We start from the raw sequence: 19,756 nt of genomic DNA, 5'->3' as shown, positions 1-19,756 counted from the left end.
AAGAATAATTTAAAAACTAACTCACATAGACATCAAGGACTTCGTTTGTTGGCCCATCAGCCAGGAAGGACTCCCCTGCCGTGCTGGAGATCTCGTTGGGGCGTCTGTAGGTGAACATTGTGCCCCCACCTTCGTACCTGCCCGGGCGATCGATGGCCCAGTTGCCGTTGATGATGGAGCGTCCCGAGCGGCTCCGCAGGGCTGCAGGGGGACAAACACAAGGGTTGGGTCACAGGGAGCCCCTTCCCACACTGCTGCCCCATCAGTCCCCACAGCTGCACAGAACAGCCTCAGCTATTCCCAGGGAACAAAGCTGGTGAAAGAACAGCTATATTAGTAGTTGTGGGGAAAAAACCGCAACAAATCAAACACAAACCAATCTTAGAAAACTGCGTCTCAACCCTTCGTATGTTTATGCTGCAGGAAAAGAAAGATGAATCAAAGACAGCTTGGAAACCTTTCTGAACAGTTTCTCCAGGTGGCCACGTGACTCTCAGCCAGCCAGCAGCACACACAACACACATGGATGCCAAGGAAGTGGTTTTCCTGCACTTTCTTCCCATTGCAGGGACTATTTTGTGATTCAGGCAGAACAAAGCACAGAGTGAGATACAGAAAACCAGTGCATTACACAGTGTAGAAGGACCAAACAATGTAGGGGCATAAGAGTACCCTGAGTTGCCAAATGTTCCTGTTATTCTTCATGAAGCCCCTTGGCTGGTCCTTCCACTTCCTTTTCAAAACAAGATTTTTTGGTCACAACATCTGCAGAGTCCTGACCTTCAGCACTTCTTAGTGTGCTGAGCATTCTGAAAATGCCTGTAGGATTTCTTGCATAAAGAAAATGACTTGCAAATCAGATACTAGGCAGGGATCGATAATATATGGACTCAATGTCCCACTAGGCAGTGCCTTCCCTTTGTAATGACAGGCTAGTTAGTGGTTTGGTCACATAGGAGCCTCTGTTCCTTCTCCTTCCTACTTTCTTTATCTGTCTATGTGACTATAATTTTCAGTCCTTAAGGTCAAAAACTCCTGCCTCATATATGTATAATTTATGCAGTATTACAGTTGCATTATTTAAAAACATATATATATATATATATATAGAGGCTGAAACCCTATCAGACATTGCTTAAGTACACAGGAATGACACAACCCCTTTCTCTAAAGGCTCTACTCACAGATTTTCAATTTTATTATAAAAGAATTTGCTTTTAAATAAAAATTTTAAAAGAGACAACAGAATCTAGTAATACCCTTGGCTGTATCTTGCTTGGTAATTTAATTTTTAAAATCCAAATTCAAGCTTTGAACTTAAAAAAATTTAGGGTCAAGGCCCCAGTTATTCCAATTTGCTTCTTCTTCACTCTGTCTCAAGAACAGTGATACTCAGTTAAAATGCTCTCAACATTATACACAAGTATTTATGCTACTAGGAAAAACATACATGCATGGCCTAAATAATGGCAAATTAAATCGATGCTACTAATTCCAAAGTAATACACATTAGAGACAAAACTTTTATTTTTTGTACATATTCCAGACATCTGAATTAACTTAACTAATCAATAGAAGCAGTCTTTGTGCTTTGCACAGAACAGAACGTCCCATGAGAAGGGAGAGTGACACTCCCTTGTCTTGCTAGGTTGCAAAATTCAAAATATTTTGACTTGGAGGGGTTGCTGCTGACTACCCAACTCTTTATAATTTGCTTAATTATTGATGAAATATTTTTGTAAAAGCAAAAATGCCAACAAATTTAATGGCTTTGGATCAGACTCTGTAAATGTAATCACACATTTTGAACTTTTATTTTGCTTAATGCTACATGTTTATTTTCCCAAGAGCTGCCATACATCCACTTGCTTCCTAGGTCTCATTTACTGACATGCCAACAAAACAATCTCTGTACTGTGGACATTACTTTAAAAATATTTTATACAATATCAGCCATGGAAATGGCTTCATCTTTCCTCATTATCATGCTGAAAGGAAAAATTACAGCTCAAAAAATATTGCATACATGTTAAATAGGAAATCCAGTCACATTATTTGCTATTTATTTGTTCTTTACACTTTTTTACTTTTTAATTCTAACAACTATGAATTAAAAACTTCTGCAAAATGTATTATAGACTGATTTTACATTGGTTTATTAATGTGGAACACTTCCTTAACTTTATGATCTGAGTATTTTTTCTTAGATTGATGCTAAACAAATAAGATAAATGAATCATCAAGCGCTCAAGAAAAAAAGAGCTGGCTGAGACTAGATTGTTATTAATAATGAAGCTGTAGAAAGATGGCTGTCTGAAAAACTAAGTACACATTAAACTTTCATTTCAAATCCATCATATGACACATTTGAAAGAGGCCTCTCCATAAAAAGGGAAAATGTGCCTCTTTTATGTTTTGATCACTCTGCATCCACCACCTCAAGCCTGCCCCCTGAAGAATTTTTATGGTGCTAATATTTTTAGCCAAAGCATGAAAGATTATGAGAAGCTCTACCATTAAGTCCTCATGAGGAATTCCTCATACATACTGTAGCTCATTTAATCTATCTTTCATCTTGGAAATGGCTTTTAACTAAAACTGTGCTGTTTACAGTGGCCTTCAAGAATGTTTTGCACGAGTGATATGGAGTATTTCAGGATACAATTCTGATAAACTTCTCCATATTAGCAGTTTGATATATATTTTAAGTGTCTTGCTGAATGACTCCTATTTTTCTAACCATATCTGAAGAGAAATATTTTAGGTGTGGGTGTAGTACCTCACTATTTACAGTACATTTTCACCCAAAATAGGCACAGTACCAATAATGAAATGAAACTTCCTAAATCTGGCAACAGCACTAACATGCAGAGCAACAGAGTGTATTTTTCTGTCCTAAGGCTTTTCTGTCTGGGGGAGCAGTGTCCTAAGTCCTACTTAATTGCTTTGCAAGCCCTATTAAGGCTGTAGGCAGACAGAACTGAAGTTCTTTCCCACACACATGAAGTGTCTCCCATTTGGTCCTGACCCCAGAGAGTGAAGCAGGGAGCAGCTCCTCTCTCCTCTCTCTGGGAAGAGGCTGCAGCCTTGCAGCTGTGCCCAGTGGGAATCCAGGTCAGGGCTTGGCTGCTGGAGTCCGTGGCAAATGGTGATTTAATCCAGGGAGCCTGGACAAGCTGCAGATGCACTCAAGGTGCGAGTCAAGAATTGAAAAGACATCATAAAACGTGCATTGATAAAGGTCCTCAACAAAGGCACCTCCAAAGGTGAGTGGGTGAGATGGATGGGCCTCTTAGGCTGCATTTGCTTTACAGCTACCAATTGAAATCCAAAGCATTTTATGGGCAAAATGCAGCATCTTTCTTATTTTTAAACCATAAGCACAATTTTTACTTGACCCATTATATTTGAAGAATTTTCCTTGTATTTTTTTAACAAGCTTTTAAAGATTTAATCCTGTTGCTAAGTTGAATTAAAGCACAAGAATGTCTTGGCCATACTAGCTTTTCAGAGAAACAACACTTTCCCAGCACCTTTAAAGAAAGTGCCCAGATACAGCTGCAGTAAATATTCAGACTACTTCTGAGTAACCACTTTGATAAAAGAAGTGAAAGAAACATGCAACTTCTCCTGTTTATCTTTCCTGCACAAAAAATACATTATATGGAGCTTTCAGAGACAAATCTAAAATATTCACATAGTGCATTATAAAAATCAGTGCAGGGAGGTGCATCCTGTATGACTAAACCCCACAGACAGCCTTTGGGGACATCTCCTGTGAGGTAAGTCAGCTGGCTTCATGGGGAAGCCATGAGGAATGTAACAGAAAGAGAAACTTTGAAGGAAGGGGCTTGTTGGAAAAGTGCAGCAAATGAAAAAGTCCAGAAAGTGGAAAAGTGCAGCAAATGCACTGAGCTGGCCTTTAACTCTGAGCAGCCATACCCACAGCCTGCTGACCAGCTGCCACACCAGTGCAACTCCTAAAACCAGTGGCCACTTCTGAATGCACACACATTGTAAAACTCTCTTCTCCAAAACGACTTGAAGACAACTTTTCCATTTTCCATTTCGAAGGATCCACTGAACTACTGCTTCCTCAGTTCTCTCAGAGAGAAGCTCCCACTTCTCTCAGTTGTGCCTGATTCTTTTTGTGCTTGACTCCAAAAGCCCTGTTGATGCATCAGCTCAAGGAAAATCCTGGGGCAGCAAAGCAGAGCAGACAATTAACTACTGATGCAAATAAGCATTATAGGCTTTGAGAAAAAAGCCAGATTTGCCCTATAGCTGTACAGTCTGTTCAGGCCCAGACACTACAGCAGGTTTGCAGTCTCTGGCTTCAGTAAAATCTCCAAAGGAAGAGCAGAGTCAATCTGCATGGTACCAAATCCTGAGCTTCTGTCAGGAGAGGATGCAGGATTTCCCCATGTTTTTTAGCAGTCTTCCCTGACAGGTATCAGTAACAGCCAATGAAACAAAAGCACATTAGCTAGTCTAGGCTTCCTCTTCTTTTTGGTGAGATGAGAAGCAAAATTCGGTTATAAATCTCATTACAGCATTCTCACACTGAGACTTCTGAGACCTTGGCCCATGGGATACTGCAAACTACACACACAGATACATGACCTGACATTTGCAAAATGTGATCATATGGCATTTATTGTGCTTCAGTGTCACTGCTGCTCTCCCACACATCACCCTCAATCCCAGTGGGAAGCAGTGTGCAGCACAGACCTTTGGAAAACCCATATAAACAGTAGTGCTACTCCAGCAGGGAATGTTCTGCATCCTATTACCCAGCTGCTACACTAAGACTGTAAACCTGTGTCTGTGAACAGCCTGGAGCTTTGGAAATAGGGAGCTCATGAAGCACATTTGATGATGCAAGTAAAAACATTCACCAAAGCAGAATTTCAGCATTTTGTTAATTCTTGCACTGCAAGGCATAAGCACTCCTTATGAATTATACCTTGGGTTTAATTTTCAGTTTTCTTCCTATTACTGTTTCCCTTCTTTAAAATTACTCTAATAAAATGCCTTTTCCCATTTTCCAAGCAGGTGTTCTTGAGTGATTGATGACTTTTAATATTATTATTCTTAAGTACAAAACTAATAACACTTACATGATTTCAAGGCTTTCCATGGGGAGTAAGTTATGCCAAGGCAGTAATTCTGAATGTTCAGATACAGCTCTAAATAGCAGAGAATTAGGGAACACTACAGAGTATGCTTACCCAGCTCATAGAATTAGTTTCTAAAAGTATTTATTGGAGGCCATACTAACATTTACCAGAAAAGTAATTGAAAGAATAAGAGGAAACAACAGAGATGAAGTTAATCTTTAGGCTAGTGCTATGTTTCTGAGGTCACTACCACAAAAATTAACCTGCCTAGGCCTCTTTAGCATGACAGGCTTTATGAAAGTCAGGGAAGTGTGAAGGCATTAATGGCCTGTGCTGTTCATGACATATGCAAATATTGGCCCTGCATCTCAATGACCACCACAATTAAATATGCAACAACCCAGTTCTTCATCAAGGGTGCTTCAATTCCTACCTTGTATCAAAGTATGGAGTGCAATTGTAAAGAACTCCTGTTAGAAATGCCATCACTGCTGAACAATTCCTGCGTTTTATGAGTCATGTATTACAGCCCCCTATACTGGGGGGAAGTACGAGACAAGCTATCAGAAGGCCAGCACAACATTTGTTGAAGATAAGAAGCATTCCAACAAAATCTGATAGAGCAGATTCCATTATTCTGCAAATGACTTAACCTAAAAGGATTTACACAATTAATATACACAATGACAGTGCAGAATAAGAATGATGAACTTTCCATTTATTTCTACCTATTTATATAATTATATATTTCAAATACATTTTATTAAGTACTATTAAAATAATCTATAAAAACCTCTCTCTCTCTCTTCTAACTTGAACAAAAATTTCCCTTGAGTTGGACGGGTAGAAGTGGTTGACTAAATTCCACTAAAGTCTATGCAAATTTTCTGCTGTTTAGTATTATGTAATTTTACTGTTGCCATAAAAATACTGAAGAGGAAGGACAGAAGGACTGGCACAAAAATAGACTGAGAAGAATTAAACATGAAGAGAAGGGCAACACTAAGCCCCAGAGAACCAGACTAAGAATCATACATGTCTTATATCTGTAACTGTTAAATGTATAGCCTATTGCATATCTACTACTTTGTTTTGGGAAATGCAGCACCTCAAAGGGAACTCCTACGGTTCAGAAGACTCTAGAAATTAATCAGTAGAGTCTAACTCAAAATTGTGGGCTTTTTTAAATACAGAAATTCAAAATCCCCTTTCCCATTCTTATTTATACATCCTTCATTTCTTTCTGTAAAGAAGGCACGACATAACTGAGGTTATAGTTTCTAAGTGGCAGTCTCAGAACATCAGCTCTTATAGGGCATAATTAGAATTTTTGTCTAAGCCCAGTGAAAATATGGGCTTGGATTCTGAGCATTGTATTTCCTACCCTATGTCAGTAATATCAGGAAATTATATCCACTGGCAATTGCTGCAAATCAAGGATTTAGAAATAACAAACAACATTCAGGACTGGTAGTCTCCAACAGGGATACATTTCCAATGTAGCATGTGATATTTTAGCCATGCAGCTCCAGCTGAACCTGCAGATGATAGGATTTGTCTTAGTTACATTACTTCAGCCAGAATCTGGTTCTTGTATTTCAGGAGTTGATCGGACTGGCTGCTAATGGCTCTGCACATGATAGCTGAGCCTTCTGGCACAGTTCAACTGCATATTAGGGAACCCAGCACAGAAACTCAGCACACATTTGGCAAAAGTCCTTCAGGTAGATAAATGCAATTGAATTATCTTCTAATCTAGACACTACTTCAGTCAGAAGGGCCAGATTAGTGAAATGCACATGTGTAAATACCCTACTTTTTTCTCCAGCTGGCATAACAAAAAGTGTTTTGTACCTCCCTGCACTCCTGTCAACTGCCAAGAATTGGAATAATTGTATGACAGCTAAAGTAAACCAGCAGATTGTGACATCTCTGCAGAAAGGAGCACTCTATCTCACAAGAATTAAAAGCTGAAGTAGAAACTGCTTCTTTTGTTTGCTAAATAGCTTTTGTTCTTTGCTATGAAAAACTGGAGCTAATGAATACTCTTAAGCTGTTTTGAATTGCAAGTGGAATTTCTCAAGAATTTTGGATGCTCTGTGTGGTAAAGTCAAACACTAACTCCAAACACACCGAGTGGGCTGCAAAGCACTGCTGGCTCCCCTAGCTCAGACACGGCTTGCCCTGGCCCAGTGCCTGATGCTGCTGCTCCCTGACACAGACACTGAAGTCCAGGAACACTCAGGTCTGAGGGAATGCTGACACCAGCATGGAGGAGAAATCTGAAATGGTTTTCCTGTCCTGGCAGCAGGGTGGAGCAGGCCCAGCAGTGCTTGGACCAGGGGAGATCAGGGCACAGACTCGAGAGCAAACACAGACCAGACCATGGGTGGGAGAAGATGGGCTTTGATCAATTTAGTGGTCTTTAGGGTAGGATACAGGTGCTTTGTTTAATTCAGTGTGCATTACAGTAAGGATACAGACCACAAACTAAAGCAGACAGACTGCCCATGCTCAACCCTAAAAAAATCATCCAGTTCTTCATGCATTCTCTCTTCCAATAAAAGTTGACAACAGCATGTAAACCTTAGTCTTTCACTTAAAACAACAATCATTTATTGTAGATCCTCTGGAGTATTTGGCTCCTAGTGAAGAAAAATGACAGACACTTGTGAGAGGTTGTCTCCATTTACCTGAGTACACTCTGCCAGAAGAGGAAATCTGGCACAAGAAGCTGGGCGGTCAGAGGAAAGCTGGAAATTCAGCACTGGTATCACTTTCTCAGGCATTATCTTCTGGCTATAAAGTCTTGGAGCAGTATCACTCATATTATTGTTTATGTCAGTCCACACATTTAAATATAAAAAAGATGTTCTGGGATGGAATTGACTTGATATTTGTTTGACAAAGCCATCAAACCATGTGAAACACACAACTGATAGCTGGAGGTAAGCCCAGAAATCTGTAGACATGACAAAACCAGAAATCATCACATTTTATTGATGACTTTTATAGCTCCAAAACCAACAAAGAATATGACTGAAATATTTCACAAAAAGTAGCACGGGATTGCTCCAAATACAGAGAGCATTTCAGAGTCTCACATCTCATTCTATTGCTGTTGTTTATTCCCAAGCTACCGACTAAGCTAATGAAAAAAAAAATCTCTGATCAAACTACTCACAGAAACACAGGAAAAAATTATGGGTTTGCAAGGTGTGAGTCTAACCTCAGATCATCAGAGAAGTCTGGCTAATTAATGGCAGTATTTTGTCTGCAGCACAGAGGAAACAGCGCAGTCCAGACTCCAAATAGACAATCAAAGAAAATTAGCTAAGTATAACTAGTACAAACAATGTAATTATTTTGCCATCAGAAACTGTGTTTAAGTTTCTCCAAGCATATGTGGGAAATAATATATTAATAAAAAGAAATTGTACATCTTCTTTTAGCAAGAAGTAATTTATTTTCTTCCCCCCTACAGTCACTTGCAAGCAGATCACTTGCAAACAGTTCTGCAGACTGTCACTCCTAATTCTCAAGTTTGATCTTCCAGACCTTCTGCATCAGTCCCACACGTCTCCTGATCAATACACTGTACAGGGATTGTTATATACATTGGTCTCAAACCATGAAACATGACTGAAATTAATTTATCATTCTGAACATTAAATATTCAACATTTCAGAAGCAAGTTTCTAATATCTCCTTTACAATTTCACCTTAGAAAAAAAAATCCTTGTCTTTCTCTTTGATTAAGTCTTATAAAAGTTTCATAAGTTCTACCTTTTCCTTTTAATAGGACATCTCCAGTACCACTTTTTCAGAACCATAAAAAAGTGATTAAATACAGCCTTAAGTTTTGCTTAAACCAAAATTCATATACTCCATCATCTATTTTTTCTGCATTTGAGAAAGCATTTTTTACACTGTTTACATTAATAGTGAATTTAATTTTTTGTCAAAGTACATCCAGCACACATAGTTTCATATTTAGCTGGGAACATTTTTTTCCATGTTTGAGATAAATAAGCAAGTCTTTTTATGAATGCTGTCTATGGGTGAAGAGCCTTTTAAATACCCACCCTCCCAAAAGTAATTTAAACTAGCTTCCTGTTACAAACACAAACTTAACAATTACTGCAATGCAACACACATGTCTAGGAAATACTTGATGCTACTGAATGATAGCACAGATTCTTAACCAATGGTACAAAGTCTTCAACTTTATATGACCTATTTCAATATGACTCAAGCAAAACCAGGAGTTTTACCAGGGAGAGGGTAAATAGAAAGAAATCCACCTTTTAAATCAAGGTTTTTGTGGACTAGACCATAATGACTGCCATAATTTCAAGTGGTTACACTCACAGGCCACTGCCAAGTCCCAAATCAAAGCCCTGATGTTTCCCTGCTCGTTGTATTCCAGTGACAGGACCCCAGAGAGCCCCTCCCAAAGGCTAACACACACACAGGGCAGGCTGCTCCTCCTTGGGGGGCTCAGCTGTTTATCTGCACAGCCTGGGTCCTGTAGGAAATGGCTTGGGAGAAATTGCTTTGCTGCACTGTAATACCTGCTGAACAACTGTGCGTGGCCTTTGCTTAATTACAGCTGTTAAACTGGAAGCACACACTGCAGCCTCCACCCCACCTCCCACTCCTGACTAAGGAAACACTGAAATGGTCTCACTGCTGACCATAGGAAAGCTTTAGGAGAGAAAAAAGCCAAAGAGAATCAACTGTATAAACTTCAGCAAGGCTTTGGGATCCTTTAGAGGTGAGACATGTAGAATGCAACTGGTTTGTGCACAGCACAGTAGGCTGGGACTAGCTGCCAAGGCTTGCAGAGCTTGGGTAGTTACTATAAAACATAAAGCAACTGAACTGCAGATACTGTCACTCAATAAAGCTGCTGAGTCACCTACATTTTAAAAAATGCACAAGGTAAGTTTGAACAAATTAACAACCAAAAAAGTATGTATCCAAGACTATTATTACCAGTTCAAGTAATCAGCAAGTCCCAGATACTTCCTTGATGGTTTTATACAGATATAAATCCAGGTTAAAATATTTACTAGCATTTTAAAAGACATATTGGTAAAGTGAGTCTTTATTTGAATGAGTTTTGGTATTTCCCTTTATACTGCCTTTTACTTAGCATCTTCTTTGCTTCATTTCCTCCAACATTTTCTTTTCCATTTACCTTTTTTGTTTGTTTCTATACTAGCTGCCTAAAAAACCCCTAACCTGAAACACCTGCCCACCTCACCCAAAGAAGCCATAACCAGCTGATCCAACGTCTCTTCCATTCAAGCATCTGTACTGAAGTTCTCTTCTGCTCAAAGAACCTGCCAAAACACAACCCCAATCCAACCCAAACGCCCAAAAACAAACAAAACCAACCCAAAAAAAACCAACGAAAGTGTTCAATTCCTTTCTCAAATACGAATGTAAACACACTGTTTCTTTCCACTTCTAAAGCATCATGAACAGAAAGACTGTAGGGCTTTGTAACACCTTTTTTCAGCTATCACCATCCTGATCAGATGGCTGCTGGTGCTGCAGCAAACCGAGCTCAGGTTAACCACACAGGGACAAGGCTTCTCCATCACTCCCAGCCAGGAGAGGGCAGGAAGCTCAGCACTTGATCCAGCAACTAATGCTGGAAACAGCATCAGCTCTTCAAGGCACTGATCAATAATGGTTTCTAACGCTTACTTAAGGACAGTAGGAATAATAAAGCAGCAGAAAAAGAGGAACAGATAATTGGATTGAATGTGTAAAGAATGAAGACCTTCTATACCTGCTGCACAAAAGCAGCAGTGTTTTAACTGGTGTTTGTGCACACAAATGAACAGACCAAAGAGCCACCACCACCCCCATGTTAAGTCCTGTTCAAACCCCAGCATTACTGCTGCACTCCGAGGGGTGCCCTGTGTCATCCTGACTGCCAATGACCAAACAAGATAGCACGTAACTGCAGGCTCACCTTTATGCAACACACCAAACTTAGCAGATCACAAATTTATCAAGAACTCTTCTCCCATCTCGTTTCTGCCTACACTAAATAGGAAGATGTTACAAACCTGACAGAGTGCAAGTAACACTGCTGATTGAATTGGCAGACTGAAATGCTGCTCATAGTCTAGCATGGTATTGATCAGTCTTTTAATCAGTCACTGTTTCAATGTTTCCAAGTTCCCAACCCATTCAATTAACAACTATTTTACTTCCAAATTAAACATCATACTTGTATTAAAAGGACGAAAAATTCTACGGAAAATATCTGACCATGAATTGACAATGTGAACTAGATATTAAAGGTCTTTCTGGACAATGCTGACATGCATTGATTCCAAGTCCAGTGAGTTTCAACACTGCACATTTTTTCATTTATAATCCTATCAAAAATCCACACAGCAACTTCAGCGTTTAACAGCATTTCCTGATTAACTTCAGGGAAGACAGAAACAAACCCCACCCTAAATACCAAAATACAAAATGGTTCCCTTTACTTACTGTCAAATACAGTTTAGGATAATGGTCATTTGAGAGATAAAGGAATTTTCAGTAATCCAGTGGAGAGATAAAATATTGGCCACTTCCATACTAAGTTATATCCACAAGTACTGACAACTTTATTTTGTTTTGTTTTTCTTTTCCATTCATTTAACATGTCTTGCTCTTGACTCTCACACAAAATCTATTCCATCTGTTTCCAAGTACATCTTCATTTTAGGTAATACTCCCATGATGAGGACTAGGTTTTAAAGTTTTTTATTCACATCAGGTCCTGTATACACTGCTTTGCTTCCCAAGCAAGGAGCCAGCCCTTCAGCTGGCCTGTGGCAGCCCAGGCCCAAGGAAATCAATGGCACCATTGTAATTTGGGGGCTGCACAGGATCTGCTCCTGCTTCTTTAACAGCAGCTTTTTTACATCCACAAGCACGAATGCATAGAAGTCTGCTGAAAGTTCAAAAGTACTTTCAATTTTCATGCCCTGCTTTTCAAACAGTTTTAAAGTTATTTGGGCAGTTGAAAAAAAAACAAAACAAAACAAAACCAAAACAAATAATTTTTCCAGCTAGGCTGCAGAAGTGTCCAGTACAGTAGGAGTGCTGGATGTGGGCATTTCCAGGCTGCTCCTTACCCTTCTCACAGGATTGTGAGGATCCAATTAATTAATGTCAGAAAAGCACTTTGAAGATAAGAAGCACTTTCTGTCATGATTTTCTCAAAGAACCAAGGAGCTTTTGTTTCGAAAGCCAAATTCTGGATGGAGCCATGAAATACAAACCCATACACTGGTGGATTTCAGCAGAAAACACCACTCAGAGAAGGTAAAGGAGGGCAGCGTTGCACAGCAAGAGGTTTTAGTCACTGTTGCCACTTTCCCTCTGGAACTACTCACCATGCTGAATGGATTTTAAGCCCTAAACAGCTACACTGCTATTTATAATAAATTTTAAGAGGCAGTGTCTTGAAATATTTCTGGAATATTTTAATGATCTACTGAAGTCTGGGAGCCTTTCAATGACCAGGAAACCTGGGCAGCTCTGCTCCTGCTCACGGGCACTGAATGCTAAAGCACGCAGGAGATGAAAGCTCTGGCCTGTTATTGCCTTCCCTCACAAGATCATTTCTACTCCATGGACATGGACCCTGTGAAAGCTGGATCATCATGCCAGCCAAGAGGCTCTAAATAAACATTTAATTCCATTCGGTCATTTCAGCTGGGGATGCCAACAAGCAGCACCTTTGGTTGCACCTCACTTTCATCTTTGATTTGAAACCCAGTGCTTTGTAAAAGATGACTGTAATTTATCAGATGTACAACATGCAAAAACAGAACCTGGACTTCACTAACTCAGACCAATTACACACATTACTATTAACATTAAACATTTGCTAGAAAAACCTGACTTATAGAGTGTGTTTTTAAGGTTTTAAGTTGTCAGAGTCAGCACTTAGGCAGACCTAGTGAATTCCACTGCTGCATTATTGTGCACAGTTAGTGAGAGAAGTTTCCCCCTTGCAAGGGGTGGCACTGAACTGCCCGAGAAGGAGAGAAGAACCAGAGGCAAGAACTGCAACTCAGAAATTAAAGGCTTTTTTGTGGTTTTCAAGGGAAGAAAGTCACAGGATGGTTGTTTTACACTGGAGGAGGGAAGTAAAAGCCCAGCTAGGTGGGGATTCAGAAAAGATACCAGTTCCTGATAAAAACAAAATCCAACCGGAATTTGACTTCACATAAACAACGCTGTACCAATGTTAAGACCACAGCAACAGAGACTCACATATGAGCAGATGCCACAATCTGATCATATCAATTCACAGTTGAGTGTAAATTCATTCTACCTCTAAGACAGGTTGCAAATTCAAACATAGTAAATTAAAATGACACAATTCAACCAAGTGGAAAGAAAACAGCATTAGTCCATTACTAATGACACCAATTTCATTTCATTTTCAGGAAAATCTGCATCTCAGATGCATACACAAAATACTCTAAGGAAACACTAAAAATTGTATAACATCACTGTGTAATCAAGTCTATTTGCTTTGTCAGACAGCTTATTAACACTTTAATACTAAGCAGAGTTGAGGGTCTCTACAGAGTACTCCCCAGTACCTACAGAATTAAAGCCACTGGAGATACATATAACTAGTTTCAAAGATTAGCTGCATTCTAAAATGCCTCATTTGGGTTAGACCTCATAGGTAACCTAACCATATCATGATTGTTTTCTGCTTAAAACAAGTGATGAAGCTAAAAGACTGAAAACAGCCTTCATCAACTCACCTCCAGGAAAATGTCAAATTTCTATTGCTACATCTGCATTAGAGCTGATACTGAAATCAAACACAAATACTTACATCCCACTCCACACTCCCTGTCTCTTCCTCTTCAACCTTTAGATATATTCCAAGGCAGGAAAAAAATGATTCTGTTTGATTTCACCTTTGCTTCAATAATGTGTGCAGGGGAGATGCTAAAGTCATAGCACAGATTTTTGCCATAAAGGAGCACTCCCAAGGGCCACTGTCAGGACAAGTTAATTCAATGTTAATCTGAACACATTAATGAAATTTCCCATGTTTATCTTTATAAATTATACTATCTATAAGGTTCATGGCAATGTAGTGAATTACAAACATGAGTCACTTCTTCATAAATAAAAAGAGCAGAATAAAATTCTGTAATTTTCCTTTGTAGTTCTCCAAAATCTGCACAACTGCTCAGAACTGAACTCACACAAACAAGCATGGGGAAGGAATCCTCTGTTCATTCATAAAGCAGTGAACCTTTGCTTAAAGTAACTCACAAACTTTGAAGTTTCAATGCAAAATAGCTCTCCCTCTAATAAAGCTAACTGCTGGCAGAACAATAAACTAGGTCTGGTGCTCATTAGGTCTCTATGAACAGTTTCAAAACAATCCACAAGCAACTCTTCTGAACTAGAGACTCCAAAGCTTCAGGGATGAGCTATGATGTGCTGTGTAGCAAGGCAAGGGTTAGAGGAAAAATCAATTTCTCACTGTATCAATAGAGAAAGTCAGAATAAAAATCAGAAGTTCTTAAGACTATGTGCTTTTGTTTCAACAGACACGTGAGAGACTTTTCTTCTGAAGTCTGCTTTGCTAAAAATGCAAAAGAAAATTTTGATGCTGAAAAACTACAACCTCTTGACACAAATGTAGGCCTGCATCATGCTTCACTGTCTTTTTTTTTCTTTTAACCTGGCAGAAGACAACTGATAAAAGGTATTGTGTGTTCATAAATTTAAGCTCACACCAAACAAATTTCCATGACTTGGCCTTCCTCTGCATTAATAAGGCTTGGGGAAGGAAAGAAAAAGTAATTTGTAGGAACAATCAAAAAATCTGAGGAACTATCATTCTCAATATAGAACAACCTCTTCTAGTTTTGCCAGACCAGGAGGAAAATTCAATCCCCTAAGTCCTCTGCAATATGAGCCTAGAAGAGAATGATGAAGTGTTATGACAGAAATTAAACAGTAAACTTTTAATTCCACTTAGAGAAGGAATGTTAATTCTGCAGTCTGACTGAACATCAGCAGACACATCACACACTAAGGTGTTGTTGCCTTAGGTTCTTATAAGTAATTGTAATGACTAGGCCGCATTTCACCAATAATTCACATCTCTTTTCCAAATTTTCCAAAGCTGTGGTATGGCTTATCATTTAAATGTCCCCATGCCTGGTTAGAGTCCTCCTAACAGCTCTGCTCGTGCTCCTCCCTGAGGTTCCTCCCATGATTTCAGTGGAACTCCTGCACAGAATCCTTAGTGAAGCTCAGTTCAGGTGCTCTTGCTCAGGCCCCACAGAAGGTTGTACTGGTGTGGAGGAGCCCTAAGGCCCCACAATCACCCCGAGTGAGTGTGTGCTGCCTCAGGGCCGTGTTCTTCTTGTCCATAGGAGAGCTGGAGCAGAGGAATGGACTGAACACAATGGACTGAGGAATAACCCAAACAACAGCAGCTGCAGCTGGGCTGTTACGCCTTTAAAAACCTTCCCCTGGCACTTCATGGCTATCAGTGCTCAACAGATGCCCAGTCTTGGGCTCCCTGTGTCCTGATTAGCCATGCACACTGGTAATCTTTGCCAGGTAGCTCATTAAAAGCCAGCCCATAATCTCACAGCAGACATTCACCTGACCCACATCTCTCAACACAATCCCAGCATTTTCAGAATTACAATAATTTGGTATTCAAAAAATGGAGTTATGACCATGGGGCAACTACTGCTGCCATGAGTCCAAATATGAAAGGGAGATTGGGTCTGTAGTGCTTCTAAGCACCCAAATTCTTCTGACACAAAGTGTTTGAAGTAATATTCAATAGAAAACAAAGACACTGGGCAAGCTAAGAAATAAAGGATAAAGTTTAATCTCCCTTGACTAACTTAATCATACAGTCTATAAATCAAGTTTTAAATCCCCATATATATTGTGTATTAGAAAGGACTTGGATTTCTTTTGGAATTTAATGCTGCAATATAAAAATATTCTCTGCAGATGAAATCTCTTTATTGGTTCCAACCATGAAGCCACTAATCATGTAGAATTTCTACTGGCTGATTATTTTACTAAAAGAGATTTTGAAAAGGGTAAAACCCAAAAATGTTGAAATTGAGCAGTTCAAAGGGAAATAAGAGAAGGAACAGCAAAAAAAAGAAAGTTTCTTTTACAGAATCAAAGATGTAAGAATACATTCTATCTGACTAGATCAAGGGATGCTTAAGGAACAAAGAAAGGTTTTTCTCAATCCAAAAGAGAATTTTGCTCAGAATAAAATAAGATTATGGAATCAAAGAATGCTGCACAGAAATATCTGTGACAATTGAAACCAGGTTCTCAACCATTTTTTCTTAAGTTTTGTTATGTAGCAGTTGAACAACTATTTAAATTAGTAACAACTTCTCCTCTTGGCACGAAAGGGAAGAATTGTGTCTTCATGAGATTTGGGAATTTGCCCATGGATACTTTATGAATTTGGACTGATTCTGGTCATTCTTTATGCACAACTAAATCACAGAATAAAATTAAATTTGAATTAAAAATTGTAAGAAAAGAATAGTATTGTATCAGATCAATGACTACACCTTCCTAACAACTTTATAAAGCAGTGTTTATTCCAGGTAAAATACAGCTGAGCAACAGATTACATGCAAAGGATTTTAATCAACTCCCAAAGCCAGTAACTTCTAAAGAGTACATGACATTTCCAGCAAAGTCCTGTCTTGGCCTTTACAGGGACAAAGGAAGAATGGAGTGAAAGCAGAGAGCCAGCTGCATTAGTTAGAGGAGAATTCATTTGACTGAGTATTGGCCAGTGCCATGAAATGCATTCACCACAAGGTGCCCTATCAGCACCCACTGTTCAGAGAGCTCAGGCATTTTAAGAAGCCTCAAACAAACAATGTGCTGATATTCCAAACACTGTGCATCCTTCAAGGAAGTGTTTGCAAGGACACTGCTTGGTGGTTTGGTCATCAGCTAGAAGACAAAAATAATCTAAAGCTTCAAGACCTAAAAAGGTCCCATTAATTTGGTTCAGATTAATAAAAACTGTTCAAACAGACCATCTCTTTCATGTTTTAATGCATCTTCTTTGAAAGTTTTGCATTCAAGTTCCTTGGTTCTGTCCATAACTGGAAACAGAAGTCTAATCAAAACACAGTGAGAAAGGCTGAAATTAAAGATTTTGGGGTCTGACAAGAAGCAGGAAATACTGGAAATCTTGCAGAGTCAGTTCTCCAGAGGCTTCAGTGCCAAGGGGGTTTGCAAAGTTATATAAGCAACCAGACTGCTAGGTGTTTTACAAGTTAACCTGAACAACCAGCCTTGCTGAGTTTCCTCTCACTATTCTGCATATTGCTCTTTATCTTCTCCCTGCCTTTCAAAGCAATCTTTCCCTATTTAATGAGAAGGAAAAAACCATTGCTTTAATACAGAACTTTTGAAACCAACACCTCAGTGGGACTCATTGCTGCTGGCTGCTGTTCAGATGATGTATTTGCAGGGCAGATCATCAAAGCAACAGCAGGTTTCAGCTGCTGCTCTGTTGTAGCAAGTGTTGTTTTTATAAGAACAATGCTTACAAACACATGGTAAAAGAATTCACCACCACCTCTTTCATATGATGACACAACTAGGAAATGAAAACATGATTTCCATGGGTTCCAAAACTGGTCATGGCCACTGCCACCAATGAGCCAGGTAAGAGCCAAAAAGCACAGCCAGCACAGGCAGCTGGAAAGAAACATCCATACTCTTCTTTAAGATGCAGAGGATAAAGGCCAAGAAGCCATTTACCTGGAAAAACAGCAACATGGAGAATTCTCCTGGAGACTCAGACTAGGCACAAAGCCATGAGCCTCCCAGGCAAGGCACCTCTTGCTCAGCACCCCAGCTCAGGGCTATCCCTCAGACCTCCTGCCCTCAGCAAACAAAGAGAAACTTATTTCAAAGTTCCTGAGTGAAAACACTGATGGCAAAGGACCTGCAGAAAACTGTTTTGTAAGACAGTGGTGGAAAGCTGGGACACACAAGTTAACCCAGCCATCAAGACTTAACCTGAGGCCAGAGGAAAGAGTATTTCCATCACCCACAGGAGTAGCAAAGTCTGTCTTTTTGTAATTTTTTTAAGATTGGCCATTTAATATAGAAAAATAAACAAACTAGCTTTTGAGAAAGTATTTCTTTTGTATGCTTTCAAAATGTGCCTGGAACCCTCAGACCACTATACAGAGTATTAGATACCAGCTGGCTATTTAATGAAGCCAGAAGGGAAAAGGTCACCTTGGAATTTACTATAATAAGATAACCCTGCCAGAAACTCTACATTGTAATTATTTAAGCAACAGCAGTAGTTGAAAAAATATATGGTCAGCAAAGAATAATGTCCTGGATATATTCTGTTCCAACTACAGGTCATTACACTGGTAAGATGCTTGTGCAACTTGAATTCAGTGGAGTTGAATTCATTAGGGTTGAATTTCATCCAAAGTCTTAACAGCTTCGAGGGTTTTAGTAAGTGGTCATCCCCGCCAAGTAATACATGTTGGCTATAGTAAGATGAACATTTATTTAGTGAAAGAAACACTCTCTGCAGAAAATCAATTTGAAACCATTTTAAGGACAATAACTGAAAGGATACAGAAGTGTGTGTGTACAGGGAGAACTGGACATCCTAATAATGAACTACAGGTGAGAAATATTAGAAAGGGAGTGATTACACATCTCTGTTTGTCTTGATATTCTGTCTCCTATTGGTTTATAACCCTTTTGCATTAGCAGCACACTTGTGTTGGTCTTAATTTTCCCTCCTAGCTTATCTACACATACATTATCCTCAGACACAGGAATATGGCCACAAAGAGCAAGATCCAAACTCAGGCTGATCCAAAACTTCTTGCCAGAATATGATTCTAAGATTCCTGTCATCTCCAGGCATAAACCAGAGACTCGTCATTCCTCTCCACCATTGCCTTGAACCCTTCACACAGAATATGGGAGTCACACTGGCTGTGGTAAAGGTAATTAACATCACTTAATGTCAGAGCAAGCTGTAGGCCCCACACATACTGAAACTGCTGTTTGCAAAAGAAGACCATGAAATTATTAAAAATCACCATATAAACCCATTTAGCCATAACCAACCAACCACAATACCACACTTTTCAGCTCAAGGAAATGCAACCTATTCAATTTCTCAAGCCAGCATACCCAGTTAAAGATAAATCCTGAAGGGAATCTGTCAGCAATTAGTGTAATGTTAAATCACAGGCACTGAACTGGGTAGCTACTAAAAAATGCATGTTTTGTGATCAGACATTGGGCTTCTGTGCATACAATAACAGCCATGGAAAAGCACTTTTCTGGATAGGTCAGCATCAGACACTTGAGTTTCAGGGCTGTTTTTTTAAATCCCTGGTGAGAAAGGTGAGTCTCTTAGGAGACCTGTGTTACTTTTGAATTAAGGCATGGCCACACAGAGAGCAATTAATTAAAATCATTATTGATTCAGAGACTCAATATATCCACAACTATCAATGCTAGCTAACTAAACTGAATTACGTGGAAAAAGGCAGAATGTTCTCTGCTCAGGT

At 39.3% G+C, this 19,756-nt stretch overlaps 1 protein-coding gene across 4 annotated transcripts in view; it reads right to left on the bottom strand.

Annotated features, from left to right (window-relative positions):
* Nucleotides 1-19,756, bottom strand: part of THSD4 (thrombospondin type 1 domain containing 4) — a 272,344-nt gene that overhangs the window by 28,928 nt on the left and 223,660 nt on the right. For all 4 annotated transcript variants that reach the window (XM_064389270.1, XM_064389267.1, XM_064389268.1 and 1 more), the window contains one exon: nucleotides 26-201. In XM_064389270.1, coding sequence (XP_064245340.1) covers nucleotides 26-201 — 176 coding nt within the window. The remainder of the gene's footprint in view (nucleotides 1-25; nucleotides 202-19,756) is intronic.

The sequence above is a fragment of the Passer domesticus genome, chromosome 14 (assembly GCF_036417665.1).
Source record: "Passer domesticus isolate bPasDom1 chromosome 14, bPasDom1.hap1, whole genome shotgun sequence".
NCBI classification, from domain to species: Eukaryota; Metazoa; Chordata; class Aves; order Passeriformes; family Passeridae; genus Passer; species Passer domesticus.
Note: the sequence above shows the minus strand (reverse complement) of the source record. Positions and strands in the feature narration are given on the sequence as shown.